General features: G+C 39.5%; 2 protein-coding genes across 3 annotated transcripts; both read left to right on the top strand.

Moving 5' to 3' along the window:
* Window positions 1-1,444: 1,444 nt before the first annotated feature.
* On the top strand, window positions 1,445-15,839 carry lgi3 (leucine-rich repeat LGI family, member 3). Its single transcript, XM_041786674.1, has 9 exons — window positions 1,445-2,044; window positions 2,780-2,851; window positions 4,806-4,877; window positions 7,424-7,495; window positions 11,223-11,294; window positions 11,512-11,681; window positions 11,761-11,925; window positions 12,005-12,095; window positions 14,032-15,839. Exons 1-9 carry the CDS (start codon window positions 1,851-1,853, stop codon window positions 14,759-14,761), a joined length of 1,638 nt encoding a protein of 545 aa, XP_041642608.1. The 5' UTR covers window positions 1,445-1,850; the 3' UTR covers window positions 14,762-15,839.
* Window positions 15,840-18,273: 2,434 nt separating this feature from the next.
* On the top strand, window positions 18,274-24,399 carry chmp7 (charged multivesicular body protein 7). Of its 2 annotated transcripts, XM_041788412.1 has the most exons (11): window positions 18,274-18,878; window positions 18,961-19,132; window positions 20,187-20,372; window positions 21,974-22,107; window positions 22,727-22,775; window positions 22,858-22,977; window positions 23,064-23,162; window positions 23,249-23,303; window positions 23,384-23,617; window positions 23,703-23,776; window positions 23,907-24,399. In XM_041788412.1, the coding sequence occupies exons 1-10, from the start codon at window positions 18,616-18,618 to the stop codon at window positions 23,756-23,758; spliced, it is 1,368 nt and encodes a 455-aa protein (XP_041644346.1). In that variant the 5' UTR covers window positions 18,274-18,615; the 3' UTR covers window positions 23,759-23,776; window positions 23,907-24,399. The 2 variants fall into 2 exon arrangements, with proteins under 2 accessions (XP_041644346.1, XP_041644345.1); XM_041788411.1 differs by lacking the exon at window positions 23,907-24,399 and having other exon boundaries at window positions 23,703-23,777.
* Window positions 24,400-24,742: the final 343 nt, after the last annotated feature.

Genomic DNA, 24,742 nt, shown 5'->3' on the forward strand with positions numbered 1-24,742 from the left:
CACCTTTCTTCTCTTTTCTGATGCTCAGTTTGAACTGCAGCTTATTGCCTTTATCATGCCTAAATGTCTACCTACTGATAAGGTACAGTGCCTGTAAAAAGTTTTCACCACCTTGGATATTTTAGGAAAATAAATATTCTTCCAAGCCGTAGTTCTCTTGCAGACTGAATAAGATTGCCCTCCAGGATTTTCCTATATTTTGCCGCATTTATTTTACCCTCTACCTTAAAAGCCATCCAGGGCCAGCTGTTGAGAAGCATCCCCATAGCATGATGCTGTATGTTTGTGTTGATGTGCAGTGTTTGGTGTCCGCCAAACATAGCATCTTGTCCAATGGCCAAAAGCACCATTTTGGTCTCATCAGACCAAAGAACTTTCTTCCACTTGACCATGGAGTCTCCCACATGCCTTTTGGTGACCTCTAGACGAGATTTAATGAGTTTTCTTCAATAGTGGCTTTCTCTTTGCCACTCTCTCATAAAGCTTTGACTGGTTAAGAACCCAGGCAACAGTTGATGTATGCAGAATCTCTCCAATCTCAGCTGCTGAAGCTTGTATGCTTCAGAGTAGTCATTGGTCTCTTGATGGCCTGTCTCACTAGTCTTCTTGCATGGTCACTCAGTTTGTGAGGACGGTCTGATCATGGCAGATTTACACGTGCCATATTCCTTCCATTTCTTGATGATGCATTTAACTGAACTCCTGGGGTGTTCAGTGCCTATGAAATTTCTTTTTATCCATCCCCTGACTTATACTTTCCAATAACCTTTTCTCTGACTTGCTTGGAGTGTTCTTTTGTTTTCATGGTGTGATTGTAGCCAGGAATACTGATTAACAAGTGACTGGACCTTCCAGACACAGGTGTCTTTATACTGCAATCACTTGAGACATGTTCATTGCATTCAGGTGATCCCCATTTCACTAATTGTGAGACTACTAGCACCAGCTGACTGGACCTCTGTTGAATTAGGCCAGTCACTTTAAATTGACATTACTTTGTAGAAATCTATTTTCACTCTGACATCAAAGAGTTTTTGTATTCGTGTTAGTCAGCAGTTGCATAGGTGTACCTAATGAAGTGGTCGGTTAGGGTTTATATTGCTCATCTTTTTAAAATTTGTTGTACGGTGGGTATATTATTTTATAAAACCAGTTGTTACAAAGTAAAAAAAAAAACTCAGCATTGGCATAAATGAATAGGTGATGTTTCTCTTTCTTTAAGTGTGTTTATCTTGGACGTTGACTCAGCTCTGGTTGCTGTCAAGAACATAAACACCTCCCACACAAACAGCCTCTTCCACACACGCAAACGCTGATTTATTCCTGCACACTCTTCCCTTATTTCTCCACATGACTGCAGCAGACCTGACATGTCTTCACACCTGATAAAAGCTCTGCAGAAAACGACACTGTGATCTTCCATCAGCACTGCTGTGAGCTTTTACTCCAGCACCTCCTCACCCATCCTTCACTCTCGCTCCCTCTCTCCGTCTCTCTTGTTTTAAGCTTTTCTGCTTGTGCAATAGTCAATAATTTATTGTCAGTGACGCTGCCTACAGGTCCTGGTGCGGAGAAAGCAGCCCAGCTCGTCATTCCTGCAGTGTGCTCTTTGGCAGCAGCTCCTGAGAGAAAGCTTGCACGGACCTAAGGAAGCTGCAGAGCACACACACCCACTGAGGACACGCTGGACTATCCTCACTCCCCCTCCCCTCCTTCCTCTCTCTCTCTCTCATGCTGTCTCTCCTAACTCTGCACTCAGCATTATCAGAGCTGCTGGGATTGTAGGCAGGCTGATCATCACCTCCAAACACGCCACTTTCCACACAGGAGAAACTTCAAACACCTAAAGGATGCTGGACCCCAGGCAGAGATGGATCTGCTTGTCGCTCCTGTGTCTGTGCCTGTGCCTGCCGAGGGAATCGAACGCCAGGAGAGCCCCCAAGATCCCCCGATGTCCTGCAACCTGCTCCTGCACCAAAGATAGTGCCTTCTGCGTGGACACCAAGGCCATCCCGAAGAGCTTCCCCCCAGGAATCATCTCTCTGTGAGTGCATCCTTTCCTAACCTGTATGAAGTCTCTGGCTGGTACAGATGGCTACATCACTGATGTCACCCTCCATTATGTAATGATGCATGAGTCCCTGCTTGTCTTTAGATACCTAAAAGTGAAGACAGGTGGGTTTTTTAAATGTTCTCTTCATGTATCCTGTCTTGACACGTGCAGGGAGTAATTCCAGACAGAATTATGCAATCATAACGATAATTATGTGCTTTAACTGTATCATTTGTTGAACTAAGTTGAGGGAGCACAGCAGTATAATCCAGTCGAGCTCCAGGGAGGAACACTAACAATAGATCCTCTCTCTGACTGCAGGAGAGCTGCCTCTCCTCTGAGAGATTTAATCTCAAAGAGGGTACGAAGATATGCTCAATCAAAGGACAATAAGAGGGAAGGTTGTGTTTTCTGGATGGTGACATGGTGCAGCGTCTCATCTCATATTGGATAGACTTTAAACAGATGAGGGATTTCCAGAGCACAGTCTGGTTGAGGTGCCCTCCTTTCACTAAAGAGAAGAAGTGAAGAAGAAACTTGTGTGCCCTAGTTTCTAAAAGATTTTGCCTTCCTTGTATTGACACAGTAAGGACGACCGTGTCCCTAAAGAAAAGGGCTTCAGGAGGATTGTCTGAATAAGACAGGAAACTCATGATGTCATATGTTTAAGCAGCCTGTGTCACCATGGCGACACGTGATGATAACTGATGTTGTTTGTCTGAACAGGACGATGGTGAACGCCGCCTTTACCACAATCCCAGAAGGCGCTTTCTCACACCTTCACCTGCTGCAGTTCCTGTGAGTGTCCCTGCCCACAACACAAGTTTCAAACATAATAAACTCTCAATTCTCCCTTAAAATGCAGACGCGACACTTCACACCACTCACATGTTTCCACAGTTTGACGTTAGACGTCTCTTGTTTTGCCATGACAATAAGAGTGACTTCAGCCACTAGAAATGAATGGTTATTGAAAACAGTGGTGACATAGCAGTAAGAAGAGTCGAGTGTCTCTGTTTCAGGGTCGTAGCCGATCACTGACTCCCTTCAGTTCAGCTCGGACGGACAAAGAGACGTTTATCTGCTCAGATGCAATCATGAGTGTGTGCTCATGTCCAGCAAGTGTTTTTGTGTGTTTATAGGTCATCTATCAGCTACACTCTCCTCCAAAAGTGTTGGAACAGTGAGACCAGTGCCTTTATTTTTGCTTTAGACTGAAAGCATTTGGGTCTGAGACAAGAGATCAGTTCAGCATTTATTTCTAGGTATTTACATCTGGATCTGATACACAGCTTAGAATATAGAACCTCTTTTGCAGAAAGCATTGGAACGTATGACTGACAGGTGTGTTTTGTTGCCCAGGTGTGTCCTATTACACTGATTATTTTAACAATCACTCTGACTGTCTGCACTCAGTTTCAAATTTGGGTTTTGCCTGTGCAGACTGCATTCATAGTCAGAGGTGTAACCAACATGAAAACCACAGAGCTGTCTATGGGTGAAAAACTGCTGTTCTGCTGTTCACAAAAGACTTCATGAGCAAAAGTACTGAGGCTACACCAGAAGATGCAAACCACTCATCAGCAACAGTAATAGGAGTGTCAGGCTGGAATTTGCCAAAAAATACAGAGACCACCCTCAAAAATTCTGGGACAAAGTTTTATGGACTGATGAGACAAAGATGAACCCTTACCAAAGTGATGGAAAGACTAAAGTTTGGAGAAAGAAAGGATCTGCTCATGATCCCAAACATACAAGCTCATCTGTGAAACACAGTGGAGGTAATGTCATGGCTGGGGCTTGCTTGGCATCTTCTGGGACGGGTTCATTAATCTTAATCGATGAAATAGCACATGATGGCAGCAGCAAAATGATCTCAAAAGTCTACACAAACATTCGGCCAATTTAAAGAAAGATGCAACTAAACTGATTGCAAGATCCTTCATCGTGCAGCGAGATAATGACCCATAACAAACTGCCAAAGCAAAGGAGTTCATCTGGGGTGAGAAGTGGAAGGTTTTAGACTGGGCAAGTCTATCTCCAGACTTTAACCCTATATGCATTTAACCTGCTAAAGAGGAGACTGAAGGGAAAAAACCCCCAAAACAAACAACAACTGAAAGAGGCTGCAGTGTAAGCCTGGAAAAGCGTCACAGAAGAAGAATGCAGAATTTTTGGTGGGTCACAGGCTTGATGCAGTTATTGCAAGCAAAGGATCTGCAACTAAATATGAAGTCGTATTCAATTTAATCTATTTAAAGTCTATCTTTTCCAACACTTTTGCTCACAAAAAAATTGGTATTCCATTACAAATAATGCTATCTCCTAAGCTGTGTATCAGATCCAGTATCAGATGCAAAAAAGAAGCGGTGCTATAGGAACTAAACGGTGCCAGATTCACCCAGCCTGTTCGATGGCCACATCTGGCCCATGTATTTAAACACAAGACCATCAAAATGAATAGAAACTGGAAATAAAAGCTGAAATGTTGATCTCTTGTCTCATATTCAGCTTTTGATGTCAAACCCAAATGTTTTCAGTCTACAGCAAAAATAATCTCACTGTTCATATACTTTTGGAAGGGAGTGTAAATGGTGGTTTAAGATGATTAAAACTGTCTTAACCCCCCTTTTGTAAAACAAATGTCCAAATTTGCCCAGGCACCTGTGGAAAATGTTTTGTAGATATCAAAATCACATCAGCTTTTTCAGTGTTACCTCAAGTTCTCTGAAAGTCCTCCTCTTTTTTGCAGGTTGTTGAACTCTAACACATTCACCACGATTGCTGATGATGCCTTTGCTGGTCTGTCTCACCTGCAGTACCTGTAAGTGTCTCACTCTCACCTGAGCTTCAAATACTGAGTGCTTAATGTCAATGAAGTCACTGTGTTTGTTTTTTTTTTTAAACAAATGGTAAGATGTCATTATTTAAATCACTGGGTGAAGAAGACATTTTCAACGGCTCTGAAGCATTTGAAATATCGTTCTACATATTCTCTAATTTTTATTTTAGAGATGGAAAACTTCCAAGCAGTAAAACATGACCCCGCTGTCAAGGATTTAGGAGTGCAGCCTTACTTGGTGTGGTATGAGCAGGAGCTTATGAAGGCTTTAGATGAAAAACTCTGTTACCTAAATCAGTGAGTCATGCGCTCACTTTGACTATCTTCTAGTTTCACTTAAAGGCAGGGTCACGTATAAAGGAGGACAAAGAGGAACTCCAGCAGAATGAGGGGGCTCAATGTGGTTTTAAAACATGGTGCATCTTAAATTTAAGCAATGCTAACCAAATTTTATTGCAAGACATAAATATTAACTGTTAGCTACAAAATATGGCTAAAAATGCATTTGACCCCAGCAACAATAACTTCAATAACTTCTTTCAAGCTTGTTTATACGCTCCAAAAGCTAACGCGAGAGAGGCCGAAGAAAATGCTGACGTTACTGATTCACATACAGTACTCTGATACAAGCAAGCCATCCAGGGTGGGCCCCCATTTACTGGGCTTTCAATGACCAAGTTTCCTTGGGCAGGCCTGCATAAAGGTGCATTATGTATAATTTTTACACAGAAATGTCTATATTAATCTAACAAATGTTTAAACCCATGCCATATACAGTTTATGAGTACTTTAGCTGAGTATTTACATTACTTCAGATATTTCCAACCGTTTTCAAAGCCAGAAAAACCCTTAAAGGGACATTTTGATATTATTAAGCGATAGTACTGCCATTATCCTCCTGTGATTTCTGTGAGTATTGCCCCTTCAGATAGGAGAAAATGGGCTATACAGCATAGCAGATGTGTAAAGTTTCTCTGCACAGTTTAGCGAGTTTTAGGTAAAAATGGACATTTCTCATGGTAAAGTTTCCCAGTGAGTCAGGTCAGGTATGGGGGCATATGCCGGTCCTGTACTGCTCTGGGCTGTGTCATGCTCATGCCCCATCTCTCCACGTATCCTCTCAGCTGACCCCTCCATGCTGCATGCAGCCATCCACCGGGTCCTGGGCACCCAGTATGCAGTGAGCTGGATAACGAGCACGTTATCATTAGACACGCAGTCTTTCCAACAATACCCAAAAATGCGCCATAGAGAAGTTGTCACAGAGGAGTAAGACCTGAAGGGCCGAGGACCAAAAGACTCTGATATTTGTCCACATGCTCAGATACTGGGAGCACCACACCACTTTGCCCAGCTAACCCATCGCCCCATGCATGAGTCTAAGTCTGTGGTTGATCTCAGCCTCACCCCCAATGACTGACATGTTTTATTGTTGAAAGAGAACAAAATGACATTATAATAAAAGGCACTACTCACTTATGTACAGGTCAAAACAATTGAAGAGATAGGAGGTACCGCCAAGATAACCCTGTGAGGAGCTTTTATATTTAGAATAACCATTATGTTCCAGTGTTTATCTGAAGTTTAATTCCTTTAAATTGTAATTAATGGATTTTTGGGCCTATTTTCTATCTCTATCTCTATGTTTGCAGTCTACAACAGTGTTCATTTATCTTAATGATTAATGAGTGCAATCTAGGTGATTTTTCATTTCTTTCACAGTTTGTAGAATTAATCTGAGTTGACTGCGCTGTAAGATGTCAGGATTAGCCTCTGCAGTGTGGTGAAGAAGGCCAAAAGAAAAAGTGAAATAAATCCTCTTGTGACAGCGAGCATATTGCCTCTGTAGTGTGATAAAGCTGAATCTGCCATCCTCTGAATTGATGGGCTTTAGAAACTAGTTAGCTGATTGCCTGCGTAGCTCTCAGTGATGGCCGTACCTCAGGCTGCTCGCTGTGTGGCTCTTGGCTGCAGACCAGCCATCAGGCCTCTCTGCATCACCCCCACTACTGCTGCTACCCTCTGTGCATGCTAATAAAGTCATGCTTTCATAGCCAGACACCTTCGGAGAGTCTGCACGTGTGCTGGACGTCCTCCACTATCAGTAGACAAAACAGAGACAGGACAGGCTCAAATGACGCTGACACGTTTATAAAACTGTACTCAGTGTCTCAATTTTATTACAGTAATCAAAAGCATGACATGAGTTTCTACCATGCAGAGGTTTTACATTTTTTCATTTCTTTCTTAGCACTGATTTCAGGTGCAAAATAATGAAATAAATCTCTGCACACTTAAGTCCTTGTTCGTTTCATCTTATTTTTTAGCCTTTCTATTTTTTCCTCTTTAATCCTTTGAATGCCAAGTGTGCAGTTACTGAAATCATTTCTGCTCGTTGTCATGCTCCTGTCATATTTGGCACTGACAGCACAGACTCCTTGCAAAACAAGGACAATATTATATAATACAAGCTTATTTTCAGAGTTGTCATTGCTATGTGACATCTGAGTGTTTCGTTCTTTTCTCAGGTTCATCGAGAACAACGACATCCAGGCTCTCTCAAAGTACACCTTCAGAGGACTCAAATCTCTCACTCACCTGTGAGTACTCAGTTTAACTAATGAAAGGGTCCATGTATGATATTTTTAGTTTCCACCAGGGTGGGATAAAATACTGACATGTTAACATATCACTGTCCTGTCTTTTGCAACACAATTGCTGAATCTACAGTCCCAAATTTCAGTTATTTAAATTTAAAAGTGGCAGCCTGAACAGATTTTACTGCCAATTACCTCCTTTGTCTTTACTTTAAAACTCCTTATAGTGGCGCTAATGAAACAAATGAATGACTTAACAAGAACAAAAGTGATCTGGCAAAAGAAGAAGACAATCACATTTAAAAAAGGAAAAACAGAAGATGTAGAAGCCGACAACAGTGGGATAATGACAGAGTGTGAAAAGAAGTTAAAGGATGAAGCATGATAAGAGGGTAAACTGACATCAACCTGAAGTGAATAAATAAAGCAGTCAGGAACTCTATTGTTTTAGGGGGTTGATATTCTTCAGTCGATCTGATATCATGATGTATACACAAACGATAGCCTTATCTGAGAATTATGAAATTGATAAATGGTCATTGAGGACTATGTATCATATTCAGGGTTGGGAAGGTTACTTTAAAAATGTAATCAGTAACTTACTCTAAGTACCATCATATAAAAGTAATGTACCTGATTACTTGTAGTTACTTTTGGATTACTTCAATCCCAAACATGTAAATAAAGACAATTGTGTAAGGAGGATATGTCATCAACTCAGAGTATTTATTAGAGAAACATAAAATCTCCTTTTACACAGCAGGAAATGCTGTTATACTTTAACACAGACCAGAAGAACCTGTATCAGGCTTTTTAACAACCCAGGTATCCATGCACTGAATTAAAAAAATATATATATGAAAATTAAAATCAGAGTGAATTCAAGCACCTACTGCACAAAGTGAGGAATAATATGCTAATAAGCTCCCGAAAAACATTCAGAAAATGTTTTATGAAAGAGAGGAGGGTTATAGTTTAAGATAACTTCTAAATCTAAAAGTTAGAATTGTGTGTACATCATTGAAAAGTTTCTCTATCACTGTTAGTAGAGTTAAACTGTAGAAAAGATTGAGTGCAGAACTAAAGCAAATTTGAGCATAATTCTGTTTTTAAAAAAAGGCATAAAGAAATGATTTTCCAGAGGTACATAGGTGCTTGCTGATTATTTGGAGGAAAATTGTACAGGGTATGGTAAATATATTTGTAAAGAAGGTATCGGTATGATTGGATTTTTCTTTTTTTTTGTTGTTGTTGTTGTTGTTGTAAATTTAAGACTGTTATGATTTCAATTAGATTTAAGCGGGTAGAATTACATAAGTTTTTATTTTTTCCTACTCCTTTTCGCTCATGTAAGATGAGAGGCTTAAAAACAAGAAAAAGCTGATTCAGCTACTGCCTTTTTTGTGTGTTTATCACTTATTTGTCTTATAAATTGATTTTAAGTTTTCATTTACATGACTGAAATAAAGATATCAATCAATCACTCAAAACGCATAGCTGCTGACTTTAATTACAAGTATGCCAAACATGTACATCTGCTGCAACTGATATCCTTTGCACACAGAAGCCTTAATATCGTTGTGCCAATAACCCTTCTTGGCTGAAATTTTGCAAACATCACTGAAGACATGTTTGGTTTCCCCATCTAAACCGTCCCAAGAAGGGCTTTTAAAGTGTTAAAAAGAGATTGGATGGTAATAATTCACAGTAGGGTTTGAACAAGAATGGAAAACATGCAAAACATACAAAACACATATCGTTTATCCGTACCTGTAAATGTTTCTTTAAGTTGGAGGTTGAGTCTCTTGATGAGGATAGCATTTTCTTCGCAGGGAGGCATAACTTGCACTGCACAGAGATGTTGTTTTTTGATGCGGATGCAAGCTCGAAGTGGTGGCGGAATTTCCACCTGGCGAAAGCAGATTTCTCATCTACGGAAGAGTATTAGGGCCACTGAAAAAAAAAAATTTTGAGACAAATTTTTTTTTTTCAATTGTGAGAAAAAAGTCAGAATTCTGACTTTTTTCTCAGAATTCTGACTTTAATCTCAGAATTCTGACTTTAAACTCAGAATTCTGACTTTTTTCTCACAATTGAAAAAAAAAAATTTGTCTCAAATTTTTTTTTTTTCAGTGGCCCTAATACTCTTCCGTACTCATCCGTGGCCATGCGCTAGTTTTGTTGTGCTGTCCCAGGCTGCTGATCGTCCGCGTAACGTGGGCACTTGGGATTCATGTGCATTGGCGTGCCGTGCACAGCGTGGGAGGTCGTCGTAATTTTTTTTGGTGTCCTAACGTGTTGCATTGCGTGTGCACTGTCGTGTCTACCGCTGGTCGCACATTTGATTTGAAAAATGTAATCCTGTCTAGTAACCCCCGTTTGTATGAAATATACCAGTAATCTGAATACATTTTTTTCTTTGTACTGTAACGGATTACAGTTACCGTTTTTTTGTATCCCGATTATGTAGCGCCGTTACATGTAATCTGTTACTCCCCAAGCCTGATTATATTGTATGGTAGCTTATTGTAGCTTATTGTAGAATACTGTAGCGTGGCATATTGTAGCCTGGCATATCGTAGCATGGCATATCGTAGCATGGCATATCGTAGCATGGCATATTGTAGCCTGGCATATCGTAGCATGGCATATTGTTGCATGGCATATCGAAGCATGGCATATTGTAGCCTGGCATATTGTAGCATGGCATATTGTAGCATGGCATATCGTAGCATGGCATATTGTAGCCTGGCATATTGTGGCATGGCATATCGTAGCATGGCATATTGTAGCCTGGCATATTGTAGCATGGCATATCATAGCATGGCATATCGTAGCGTGGCATATTGTAGCATTGTAGCATGGCATATCGTAGCATCATATTACATTGTATCAATATATGTATCGTATTGTATGTTTCATATCATATGTTTCAATATCAGTTTGTAAAAGTAATGTATAATTTTAAGTATCAGACTGTATCAGATCAGAGGATAAAATCATAGAATTTCGTACCGTATCAAACCTATCTTATCGTACCAAACTGTAGAGTATCATATTGTATTGTATCAAACCGTATCACACCATATCATATTGTATCAAACTATGGCGTATCGTATTGTACCATCTCATACTGTATCAAACTATATCGTATCATGCCAAACCGTACCGTATCGTAATTTAGAGAACCGTATTAAACCGTATTGTACTGTACCAAACCGTAGCGTATCGTATCATACTGTATCATATCGTATCGTACTGTATCAAACCGTACCATATCTTATTGTACCGTACTGTACCAAATCAAACCTTATCATAATGTATCGTACCATATCAAACCGTATCGTATTATACCATACTGTCTCAAACCTTACATATCATACCGTATCAAACCTTATCATATTATATCGTACTGTATTAAACCATACCAAACCGTATCGTATTATACCATAATGTCTCAAACCTTATCATATCGTATCATACTATATCAAACTGTATCATATTATACCATATTGTTTCAAACCTTATCGTATCATATGGTATCGTGCCATATTTTGTATTGTACCGTATCGTATGTTTATGTATCTTGACTAAACCTGTGATTACCAACCCTAGTATACTGCACTTTTACTCTATCAATTTTGCTAAATAATTCTTATACCAAGCAGAGAAACTAATCATCAGTGATATCAGCCAATACAGGGAATAATTTCTTTTATTTTTCTTTCAGATCTCTATCAAACAACAACCTGCAGCAGCTGCCAAGAGACATCTTTAAACACCTTGACATCCTCACAGATTTGTAAGTGTCCCCTCACTGAAATCAAAGCAGAATCTTAACATCCCAAGAGCTTTGACCCCACAATCTGTCACCATAAAACTCTGCTCCTCCCCGAAGATTCAACAGAGATCCAAATCCGTCTGACAAACTGTCTTGGCACTACTGTCACATTTTTTTTAAAGACTTATGTTTGAACTCCTGAGATAGAGCTGATTTATCTCTCTCCTCTGTTCCTCAGGGACCTGCGGGGGAACTCTTTCCGCTGTGACTGTAAAATCAAGTGGCTTGTGGACTGGATGGAGAAAACCAACACCTCTGTTCCTGCGATCTATTGTGCCAGCCCCTTTGAATTCCAGGGACGCAGGATTCATGATCTCGCACCACGAGACTTTAACTGCATCAGCGCAGGTTCAACTTTGCTCTTTTAGACTGTTTATTGACACAGCAGAGCTTCTTAATTAATACATTTCTGCTTTGCTTCTCATAGATTTTGCTGTCTACGAGACCTTCCCTTTCCACTCGGTGTCTGTGGAGTCATATGAGTTCAGTGGTGATCAGTTTGTGGCCTTTGCTCAGCCTGATTCAGGATTTTGTGCACTGTATATTTGGGACCATGTGGAGATGGTCTTCAGGAAGTTTCACAACATCACCTGTAAGTGGCATAAAAATCATGAATACTTTACAATTCTCTTTTTTAAAAACACACCATAATTTATGTCCTCTTCTGGCAGCTCGCTCTGCTGTCTACTGCAAACCAGTGGTGATAGCTGACAGTCTTTACATGGTTGTAGCCCAACTTTTTGGTGGATCTCATATCTACAAGTAAGTCTTCCAAACTGGTCTTTGAATGTATTGCCACCAAGTCTTGACTTATGGGAGGAGATCTACACCAATATCACATCTTTGTGTGAAAATTTTGCTCGCTCTACCAGACAACTGGATTAGATGAGCTTTAAGAACAGAAACAAGGAGTGAAAAGGTAATAGCATCTAACTTTCAAAGCATACATATTGAAGTGATTTATTTTTGTCTTATGGTTATGATAGTCTCTCAGTAACTTCGCAGAGTCTGTGCTGGTTGCTTGCCAAGAAACAGTAGTGAATAGTATGCAAGATGGTGACTGTAGGCTGAAAGGTTCTGCGGTTGTTGTAGATACAGCAGGTATTAAAAGGAGAATAGGCCATCGAGAATCTTTTTAGGCCTCTGCACCGATGATAGCCGAGGCTAGAGGGTTTTCCATCAGTTCGTCTAGGCCAGTGATCGTCAACTGGAGGCCCGGGGGCCACATCAAACTCCCCATGGCTTCCCATCTGGCCCCTAGAGGATAATAAAATTTAGAAAATTTGAGGAGGAAAAAATATGGCATTCTATTGTTTAACTTTTTTTCTTAAAGTTGAAATAAAACCTTCAACTTAACAACTTTTCAAACAACAAGAAAATAGTTTTGTATTTCTGTAATTTGGCATGGTAATGAAATACTTTCATTCCTGTCTTGATTAAAGCTGCACATTTTTAAGGCTCTTTGAGAGTGCAATTTTCCTTTCTGAGAATCTACTGGCAAAAGATCTGTTTCCTGCAAGTGTATTTGACCAATCACGGCACAGCTTATTAGCATGAAACTCAGTTGATAGACACATAGACTGTAGAAAGAATTGGACAAACCCTGCGTGACGTCATCCTTCTCCTTTGGATCAACCTAACGACCTGCCCACTAAGCTCAACCTCCTGTCAGCTGTCGAGCGATCTGTCAATCAAATGAGACTCGCCAAACAGTCAGCAGTAGTTTTTCCTAAATCCAAACCATTGTGGTACAAAAAAATTCAACCCCCGTACAGTGAGAGCACATGAAGACATTAGCTAATGAGACATGTTTGGTTTTCAGAACCAAGCTGTGAACCAGTTTATTTCTAGTGTAAAAAACGGCTTTCTAACAGGTGTTCAGACTGGACTTCCGGTGTTCCTGCAGCCAGCCTCAAAGAGATACTTGCTGTATTGCAATTTTTTGCACTTCCACATCGGCTTCATTTTTCAGGACCGGAGGGTGCCGCTTGGATAGATCAAGAGAGCCCTAGAAATATGTAGCTTAAATATCTCAACCGCCCCCTTGTGGCTGGCTTCAGTATAGGTGTTAAGTATATAAGAGGTGATAAGGATATTGCCTTACTGTTAAAAGTTCCATTCATTTTTAAAAGAAATAATGTTTTTGCAAGAATATGTTAATTAGACAAACATATTGATTTTAATTTAGTTTATTTCAATGTATGGCCACCCAGCATCTGTCAAGAGAAAGCTGGCCCTTGTGTGAATGAAGTTGATGATCCTTGGTGTAGGCCATCTTGTGAATATATCTCAAGAATGCTTAAAGAAATTTTCTTCAAACTGTGCACAACTGTTTGATATTTTTGTTTGTACGACTCCACACACCAACATTGAGAGTACAAGCAGAATTGCCAACTTTGGAGCATATTTTCCTTTATAAATGTTTGGACATCATCTTAAATCACCATGAAAACAGCAGGAATTCTTTTTTTTTTTGATGTGCTTTCCCTATGATAAAGGAAATAAACAAGCAGAAAATAGGCCTACCTGCAGACCTCTGGCTAACAGAATATTTGTTGTTATTTAGCTGCTAGTTGTTTTTGCTGGCAATGCTGTTTAAGTGTGAGACCAATGGTTTTGTCACATTTTGTAGCTATTTGAAGCCCGAAAACCAGAAATAGAAGTTTGGGAAAACTCAACATCTTCTGTGTTACCACAGGTGGGAGGAGGACCCTCATCGCTTTGTAAAGATCCAGGACATCGACACCACCCGTGTGAGAAAGCCAAACTTTGTCGACACCTTCCAGATTGATGGAGAATGGTACTTTGTGGTGGCAGACAGCTCCAAAGCAGGCTCCACCAGCATTTATCGCTGGAACAGCAATGGCTTCTACTCCCACCAGTCCCTCCACCCCTGGCATCGGGACACCCATGTGGAGTTCCTGGATGTGGGAGGAAAGCCTCACCTGATCCTCTCTAGTGCCTCTCAGCCTCCAGTGGTTTACCAGTGGAACAGAAACCAGCGGCAGTTCGCTTTCTTCTCCCAGATCACCGAGCTGGCCGACGTGCAGATGGTGAAGCACTTCTGGGTGAGGAAAGTTCTCTACCTCTGCCTTACACGCTTCATCGGTGACTCCAAGATCATGCGCTGGGAGGGGCAGCGCTTTGTGGAGATTCAGACTCTTCCTTCTCGGGGCTCGATGGCGGTGTACCCTTTCTCAGTGGGCCTCCGTCAGTACCTCATCCTGGGCAGTGATTTCTCCTTTTCCAGAGTTTACCTGTGGGATGACCTAACTCAGCGCTTTCAGCCTTTCCAGGAGCTCAACATGAGAGCGCCGCGAGCGTTCAGCCTGGTCTCTGTCGACAACAAAGACATCCTGCTAGCTGCAAGCTTCAAAGGCAACACCTTGGCCTACCAGCACCTGGTGGTGGATCTCAGTGCAAAGTAGACATGTTGTTAAAGTGAAAGATGTTTCTGCGTATATTTCAACACGTGCCAAATAAATAAGACTGCAAAATGTTTAAGCCATGTAACTAAAGTTCTGCTGTTTCACCTGTGTTTAAGCGAGGCAACTAATTAAACTATTTTTATGCACTATCCCGTAACATCTGAATGGATTGATGTGATAACACACAGCATCAGCAACATGCCAACACAAGTGTCTTGTCACTGCCGCATCACTGCTTCTGTACAGCAGAAAATATATCCAGGCCAAGACTTTTGAGAGTAATTTATTGTACATTGTGCTTTGATAATGTGAAAATGATGTGCATGTGCGACTACAGAATTATTCACTGAATGTGATAGCTGACTAAGCTGTGGAGATTTGTAAGTTACTCAGTTTAAGTTATCCATGTATAACACTGCATGCCATGGCTCAAATTGTATAACTATGTAAACAAGCAATACTTACCTACGCAATACTTAAAATCCTTGATTATGTTTATTTTTAGGAGATACCTCTGAGTCTGTTTGGGATTAAATGGAATTAATGTTCATTCTGGGATTAGAGCCAACAAGGGGCATGAGTAAAACACAGGAGTGGCCTCTAAATGAACTTAAGGCTTGTATAGTTATATTTTTTACAAAGATTATTTTAGTTTTAAAGGCTTTTAATCTTATTTTGTTACATTTATCAAATCTCAAATTGTGCCCCAACACTTTGACATTATATCTCGTAATTGTACTTTACTAATGTGGAAATGATATGCATGTGCATCTTCTGATTTATGCACTTGATGGGACTGGATACTGAAACTGACTGTTAAACTAATGGGGGTAACATTAGGCTGCTGCACAGCATTCTTTTGGGATTATTACAAATAGCCAGTTTGGAAAGAGTTAAATACACATTAGGGGGTTTCAATAATAGCTACAATAATGTCAGAGAATGTATTAACATTATGAAATGTGTTCATCATGTCTTATGTCTTTATGTGGAGTCACAAACTGTATTTAGCCCAACTGTTGCTGTGTCTATTTGCACATGGAGAGTCTGATGATAAGAGGAAATTATTAAATGTAGATTATGGTCCCTTAAAAGTGCTGTTTCCTTACTTCTATATGGTTACAATTTACTTGTCACTCACTACAACAACCCAAAAACTAAACAACAAAAGCCACCGTTTCATTTTTATTCTTGAATCCAAAATGTTTGGAGGCCAAATACATCTGTACATTTCATTTTACTCCAATGTCCCCCATTAATGAGTTGATTTCATTTTTTTCCTTTAGATCAAAACTTAGTTATTTTATTATCACAAGATAGCAGTTTCCAGTGTTAGTTACTATCTCAATAAATACATAAATAAAAACAATTGTTATTGGAAAGCCAGTAAGTTTATTCTAACATAATGAGATAAACAAGGGGAGATCACAGACAATCCACTGAAATTTGCTTCATGCCACAGAAACAGTAAAATGAAATGTGTAGATACATGTCTTCCATAATGTCCATGAAAGAATACGTGACCTCTATACACCTGAGAGGCAGGTATTCGACTGCCTGACCATTACACCGAATGGGACTGTGAGGACATTCAAGCCCATTCATTCTGGAGAGCATTTATGAGGTCAGGCACCGATGTTGGACAAGAAGGTCTGGCTCACAATCTCCATTCTGTGTGGGCCAGTCAAGTTCTTCTATGCCAAACTCATCAAACCATGTCTTTATAGTCCTTGCTTTGTGCACTGGGGCACAGTCGTGTAGGAATAGAAAAGGGCCCTCTCCAAACTGTTGCCACAAAGTTGGAAGCGTAGCATTGTCCAAAATGACTTGGTATGCTGAAGCATTAAGACTGGCCTTCGCTGGGATAAGGGACCTAACCCAATCCCTGAAAAACAGCCCCACGCCATTATCCCTCTTCCACCAAACTTCACAGTTGGCACAGTGCAGTTAGTCAGGTAACATTCTCCCAGCATTCGCCAAACCCAGACCCATCTGACTGCCAAACAGAGCAGCGTGATTTGTCATTACACAGAACATGTTTCCCCTGCTCCACAGTCCAGTGTCGGTGTGCTTTACGCCACTCCATCTAACGTTTGGCTTTTGACTTGGTGATGTAAGGCTTGCATGCAGCTGCTTGGCCATGGAAACCATGCAGCTCTTGCTGCTCAGTTTTTGTGCTTACATTAATGCCAGTGGAAATTTAGAATTTCCCCTCTGGCATCAGCAGAGCGTTGGAGACTTTAATGCACCATGCACCTTTTTTCAAAGCCCTCAGTGTCATTGCTGAGTTGCTGTTGTTCCTAAACGCTTCCACTTATATCACTTACAGTTGACTGTGGAAGAGCTGGCAGGATGAAATTTCCCAATCTGTCTAAGCGCAAAGGTGGCATCCATCACAGTACCACGATTGAAGTCACTGAGTACTTCAGAACGACTCATTGTGTATCACAAATGTATGCAAAAGGAGACTGCATGGCTAGTTTCTTGGTTTTATACACCTATTTCAACAGGCCTGATTGAAACACCTGAATTCATTAATTAACAGGTGTGGACAAATACTTTCGTCCATATAGTGTATGTTGTATTTTGACAGATTTGCCCACAGTGGAGACATATCACAGCTCTTGAATGTCTGATGAATTAAATCTAGTCTTGTTTTAGGCTCCTTGATGAAAACTAAACTTACCTTATCTACTTTTAGCTAGTCTTAGTCTGGTCTCCTGCATGGAAAAAGGTTATTAATGAGCATTTTAGTCTTTGTATTGAAGATGTTTTTGGATGTATAACACTGTTAGAGACATGGACCAACATGGTCATGAGATTAGCCTTGTGTGCCCATGATCAAAAAATACTAAATATAAAAATGAACTATGCGCAGAAATAGATTATATATTTCAATTTATATAATTACATAAATCAGGTAATATTTATCTATGAAATAGATAAATAAACAAATGAATAAATAAATGAAAAATAATATTACTGACATTTTATTTAAAAAGAAAAACTCAACTTCAATTTTCAAACACTGCATACACATTTGAAGTCTTGATAGCTATCTTATTTCTATCTGAAATTGACATATATATATTTTAAGTCCTATTAGAAGTATAATGATGATTTACTATCAGGAAATTTAGATATGTTGATGAGATTTTACGCGTATCAGATTTTTGTGCATGTTGCTTTATTTTGGAGGCTAAATAAAAATTCCAAACATACGGTCTCAAATGGAAGGGAAAGTTTTGGGTTAAATTTTGTCGAATAAGTGTAAAAAAATCTGGTCAAAAGATAAATTAGAGGGGACAAGTCCAACATACTGAGGTCAACATAAATTGAGATATGCGCACAATTGGCGCAAACATACCGTTCGTGATAAAACGAGGATAAGCCAGCAGAGCAGCTTCTGGGTATGCTTGATTTAAATTTCGGGTTCCCGCTTGAACGTTTTGCTCTTTAACACCGACATCACCGCTCTTTTGAACAGTTCTGTGTCATAAACCACGCGCGACCGTGTGTTGTTGATGTCTGAAACGTTAGCTCGTGTTAGCCAAATTTCATCGTATCATGGTGAAGTGAGAGGGACAGCCTTCGTTTTCGGCGGAGACATGAGGGCGATAGCTCGGAGTGTTCCCTGAATAAACGATATTTCAGCTTAAATGGTCCTTTAATCTTAAAAGGTTTAATCGTTTCGGGCAAACGTGGACGTAGCTAGTGGCCGTTGCCAGCTGAGCTAACGTTAACTTTGTTCTAACTTAGCTAAGGTTAGCTGTTCGGCAGCCTGCTGGGTTGAACAAATCTAACGCTTGTGAGTCATTAAACGGTTAATATTTCGTTAAGACTTTGATAATAAAATGTCAGCCTCTACTGAGATGTCACTGCCACCTGACTGGGACGACGACGAGAGGATGAATTTCATGTTTTCCGATTTTAAGGAGAACCGGGAGGTTAACACGACGGACTGGGACAGTAAAATGGATTTCTGGACGGCTGTCATTGTGAAAGCATGCAGGGACCGAGGAACCGTGTGTGTCAGCTTGCAGGAGCTCAACAAGACCTTGAGGAGGAAAGAGAAATCCCCGCTGGGTTTGGGGACTGTCCTCCAGTCTATGGCAAGGTGTCTGCTATTGTGTCAGCGCTGTCACTGCTGTCTGTTTCTGACAGTCTGTTTATAATGTCTGTGTTTTATCCTGTGCCAGATGTGGGAAGATCCAGAGGGAGTCTGAGTTTGCTGCCAATGTGGACTGTGGCTGGCTGTCCTGGGGTGTTGGCCTGCTCCTGGTCAAGCCTTTGAAATGGACCTTCTCCACCTTTCTGGGAAGCAGCAGGGTGCCTTTGGAGGAGTCTTTTGTTATCATTGAACTAGTCAAGGTTTGTTATAATAAGAGTTTAAGAATTTAGATCAAATTCACCGTGATATAACTTTATTATGCCTGAGCCATCATAATTTCAACACTTTACTTGTTATGTCATTAAGAGTCTGTGTGTAACAGTAATGTTCAGTGCTTGTCTCTCTTCAGTATATTGTTCAAAATAAATTTCTGTAACAAATCTGATTCAACTTGATGACTGTACTTAAATGTACCCTCTTCAGATAAGAGAATCCTTTATTATTACTTTTAAGATTCTAGTGTGTTATTAGTCCAACTTCAATCCATGCTAAATGGTTTCACTTTCATTTACATATCAATTGTGTAATTAAGTATAACATTTATTTTTGAGTATGTTCAAGGGATCCGTCTCTTATAAAACTCTTAATTCTTGGGACTATGAAGACACACGTTTACAAGAAGAAACTTGTGGAGATTATTTTGTTGCATTATCAGTAAAAAGAAAAAAAAAAGGAAAGTTCCAGCACCGCTTGTTGTTTAGAGAACGTCTTTAGTAGACCGACATGTTTCGGCTCATGGCTTAATGAAGGCTACACGCTGAAACATGTTGATCTAATAAAATTGTTCTCTAAACTACAAGTGTTGCTGGAGCTTTAAAAACTTTATCCATCCTTTGTGTATGTTGGAAGTTGGCAAGGTTGTGCCAGAAATACCTACTTTGGTTTATTAGAAAGAAAGCTCAGAATTTTTCAGACATGAAGCCAAATTAATAAAAAACACAAATTAGAATTTTTCAGGATTACAAATTAGTAAAAAAAAAGAAAAAAAAGAGTTACTATTGGTCTTGTGTCATGCTTTCAGTTTATGGCATAATCCACCAATAATTCTTACTAGGACTGAGCAACAAGCATAGTATTCTTTTTGAAGGATAAGATTTAATCTTGATATTTGGGTTTTGTGTCCTTTAAATTTCTGATTTGATAATCTAAAAGATTAGATTGTTTTGCAGAAATTCACTGTTCCTTTTAAAATTTTGAATGGCCCTAATATGCCGACCCAATTCACTGAAATGAATGTTTCTTCTTTTTTTGCAGGAAAAAGCAGCAGAATTACTCAGGGCATACAGGAGCAGTGAATTTGCAAGCAGCTCCATTCTGTCTTTCCCAGAGCTTTGCACACTCTCCGCTGATGTGTGTGCAGATGAGAGCACCCTCTGCATGGCTCTTCTGCAGCTACAGCGGGACAAACAGGTGACCGTTTCACTGCACGAAGGAGAGAAGGTAAAATGTACCTGGCAACCTCACAAGCTGTTCAAGAGTTGATTTTAGTGAGTAAAAAGTCTTACCGGTGTTTCCTGCAGAATGATGCTGTACTTGGGCGGTAGGGATGGCCATCCCACCCAGCCTTGTTCTGTGTTCTTTTTTGTTTCTGCTTTTTTTGACAGAATTAATCAACAGTATTTTATAAAGATGCAAAAATAACACCCTTTGCTCCTTGAAATGTTTCACTTGATATTCTGTAATAATAGCAGGTGAGCAGCATGTGTAAAAGCTTACTATTGATATGAGGTAGCATATGTCAAATATCCTGTAGTGCAGAATTACAGGATAATATTTGCAGCAAGAAGCTGCAGAAAAATATTGAAATGACCACATATGAAGCTTGACATGTAACAGGAGATGTCCTGCTTCAATCAGTGCATTTTCAGGACAGATGAATAAGTAGTCAGCTTGGTGGCTTTAAATATACCCAGCTGGCTCACACAAGTATTGCCATAGTGTGGGAAACCCTGTTTACATTGTACAGTACATTTCAGAGAACAAGGTCACCAAGTGCTTAATTAATATTAAAATGATAATTATAGTATCATGTCAAAGGAAGAGTATTCCAAAGTGTTGGGGTCATAAATTCAAAGCGACAGCCACCTTATGTTTTAGATGTGCCCTTAGAATACCTGGGGGTTTACTGGTAGTGTAGGGGTAGAGCAGGTCAGAGATAAATCCTGCACATGAAGGGCTTTATTGACAAAAATAAGGATATTAAAGTGAATTCCAAAATTGATTGGGCCATGCAGGCAAAGTAAATTGGGAGTAATGTGAGTTGCCCTGCTGGACCTAGTCATGAACCTCTATCTGGATCAATAGTAGACGGTTGAGGAATGCTTTACTGAGGCAAGTGAAAGAGGAAATACAGCAGTCAAGCCAGGTAGATACAAAAGCATGAGAAAGCGTCTCTAACTCAGCTTGTATACAACATATTTAATTTTGGCAGTATTTTCTGGGTGAAAGAAACAGGGAAACCACTGCCTGATCAAAATGACTCCCAAGATTTTTCTTAGATTTCTTTTGGAGAAGAAAAGAGGGATCCTACACAATAAATTACATAGGAAGAAATGTGTAAGAGGTTAGAAGTTACCATTTATCCAATCCTCACTGGAGGTCAGGTCAACAGTTGTACAGTATTGTTAGATATACAGTGTCAGCTTAAAAGCATTAAAATGGTCTGAAATTTACTGACTTCATATAACCATATAAAAGAAACAAAATAGGGACAAAGACAGATCCTTGAGGCACACCACAGGACTTTTAAAGTCACTAACTGACAGGCAAACAGCAGGAAAACTTCCTTCTGTGAGGGACTACTGCGAACAAGCAACTCAGGAAATTTTCACGGTAGGTTAACTTGAAAATATCCAGAAAAACATATAGGTTCACATGTGTGAAAAGGGCCTGAGTGTTTTTATGAGAATACTGTCAAACAGAGCTGACATGGAGGAGTACTGAAACATTATGATGTCAATAGAGACAATAGTATATAGTGCAAAATATTCATCTTGAAAAGACCTGTTGATGATTTATGCTTTTGCATCCCTTTGTCACAGATTGTTAAGTTCTGCCTGCCTGGCCAGGATCGTGTCTCCCCGGTCAGTGAAGTGGATATCGGCATCTACCAACTGCAACGCAGTGAGAAGCTGCTGGGAGAGCGTGTGGAAAAACTGGGCTTTGAGGCAGACAAGTACACAGACTTAAATATAAAGTAGAAATAGATTTATTTACATTTATTATTGTTGTAATAATTACAATCTAAATGCCTGATTTGGGCTTTGGATGCAGAATGATTAACTATTAAATTTAACATTGCTTCCATTCCTTTTATTCCTAAAAGTTACACATTCAATGTGATTGGATTACTACTTATACTTTTGAGCACCACATGTTTTAAAATTACAAAATGTAAGTTATTTTAATGATAAATGGTATGAAAAATCACCAGACCTTTGAACAAAAAACTACTGAATTTGAGTCATATTTCAACCAAAACCTGCTGCAAGCGAAGTAAAAGCACCGTCTAAATAACAAAAATATATTTTAGATATTTAGATCTGTGCAGTTGCAGTAAACAGAAATTTGCCAGTAATGTTTAGCACTTAGACACAAGAATATATCCAATAATGGGTGACTAAGGTTTCCATTATTGTAGGTGTTTAATCTGGTATTGATACCATCAGATTTTTTTGATATCTAAGTTTAAAATTCTGGTATTGTGAGAACACTAGCTTGAAATTAGTTAGATCCTAGCACGCCAACATTTGCTTTTGGTTGTGAATGGGTGTATTTTGTATTATGTAACACAGGTGTAAGGAGGAAGCGAGGATGCTGCTCCGGGAAGGAAAGAAATCACAGGTGCTATAAACATTTAACTGCAAAAACATTTTTTTTTGTCTGTGTCACAAAGCATCATAATATTTTTTTCTCTTTCCCACAGGCTCTGAGGTGTTTGAGAGGACGCAAACGGGTAGAGAAGAGAGCAGACAACTTGTTTGCTCAGCTGGAGTCTATCAGAGGAATCCTGGACAGAATAGCACAGTCACAAACCGATAAGATGGTGAGAGTGCAGACATGAATACTGTGTATAAGCAGTTGTGTCTAACATAGTTACAGTATATATATATATTTTGTATATGTTTGAAGGTTATGCAGGCATATCAGGCTGGAGTGTCTGCTCTGAGACTTTCTCTTAAGGATGTGACTGTGGAACGTGCTGAGAACCTTGTAGATCAAATACAAGAGGTAATTTTTTAGTTTACCTGTCTTCACATTTGTAATTTAACCCCACAGCCTAGCATCATAATTTCTCTCTTCTTTGATAAAAACAGTTATGTGACGCTCAGGATGAGGTGAACCAGACGATATCCAGTGTGTCCAGTGCGGGTATGTTTAAGCTTTCAGTGCTACATCTTTAATTAATGTACAAATATGCAGGAGAACTAAGTCTGTCATGTGTTTTACAGATGAAGATGTGGATGAGTTGGAGCAGGAGCTGAAGTCTTTGTTGGATGAGTCCAAACCTGATTCAGTCTCAGATTTCCCTGATGTTCCAACAAACAAGCTGCGGCCCTCTGGGGAGGCAGGACTCTCTGGTACAGACCTGCTGAGCTCTCTGCCTGCTGTACCGTACAGCACCATGAATATAACCGATGAGCAGCTGGAGGAAGAGTTAAACCGGTTAACACTTACTGATTCAGGTTTGAGCTCTAAGGTGTCTAGCTTTTTCTCTGTTGGACTGTAATGTAAATACTTAATGTAACACACAGTCACCTCTCTGTCCAGGCTTTGATCAGAAGAAAACAACATCACCAACCAGGAGACTCGAGCCTGCACAGTGAGAGCAGAAGCAAAGCATGGCAAGTTTGAAGCTCTGCACCAACATATCAAACTCTCCTGAAAGGTTTCTAAGAGCCGGTTTAAAATTAAGTCTGAAAAACTCAATCAAAAACTGCTATAGTGATGTTATGTTTGTACAATCTATTTCAGGATGAAAAAAGGCACTTTCCTGCAATTAATGACAACAAAACTATCTTTCCTGTGGAGGCCTGCCAGATAAGTTTTTATATAGACATATATTTTCTTTGTTTACTTTGAAAGCCTTTAGCCCAACTCCGCCATCAAGATCTTAAGGATCTCAAGTAAAATAAAACATTTTAATGGTTGAAAATATACTCTTTTGAGTGCCACCATTAGTATTTCTTTTATGTGGTGGTATTATTGACAGTGCAAGAAGAATAGTGTTTGTGGTGTGTGTTCATGTTTTTAACGTCCTGTAAAGTGTATCAAGTGGCCTTTTGAACTGTAAATATGAAAGTTAAAGTAAAGAGAGTATAATGCCAAAAGAATGACTGATTTTATCAAATGAATCATCTCAACCATATATTTAGCCTCACTTCAACATTCAGTATGTATGAGGACAGAGAAAGCCTTCTTTAAGTGAGTTTAACCAAATATGTTTCTCGAATTAAAATTTATTTTAATCAAATATGTGTGTCTAGTGGTTTGTCAGTGTCGGTCACTGTGAACCGTGTTTCTTAGATATTTATCAAACGTATTATGTTTCATAAGGCATTAATGGTTGGTTTAAACAAGAATGAACTATCTCATGCTAAAGCAAGAAAACATAACCTGTTTTTAGTATCCTGGAAAAATTTCATAGTAAACTTCTAGAGAGGGGTCTCTGCTGTAAATACTTAAAATGCCTTAACATACATGTCTTTCAACATGTATAATAATAGTGAAGTGTTTAAACATCATAAACTAAAAAAAAATACAAGATTAAAAACAATGTGAAGCCTGAAGTTCTCTGGATGTAATCTGCA

This window comes from Cheilinus undulatus, linkage group 5 (assembly GCF_018320785.1).
Source record: "Cheilinus undulatus linkage group 5, ASM1832078v1, whole genome shotgun sequence".
Taxonomy (NCBI): Eukaryota; Metazoa; Chordata; class Actinopteri; order Labriformes; family Labridae; genus Cheilinus; species Cheilinus undulatus.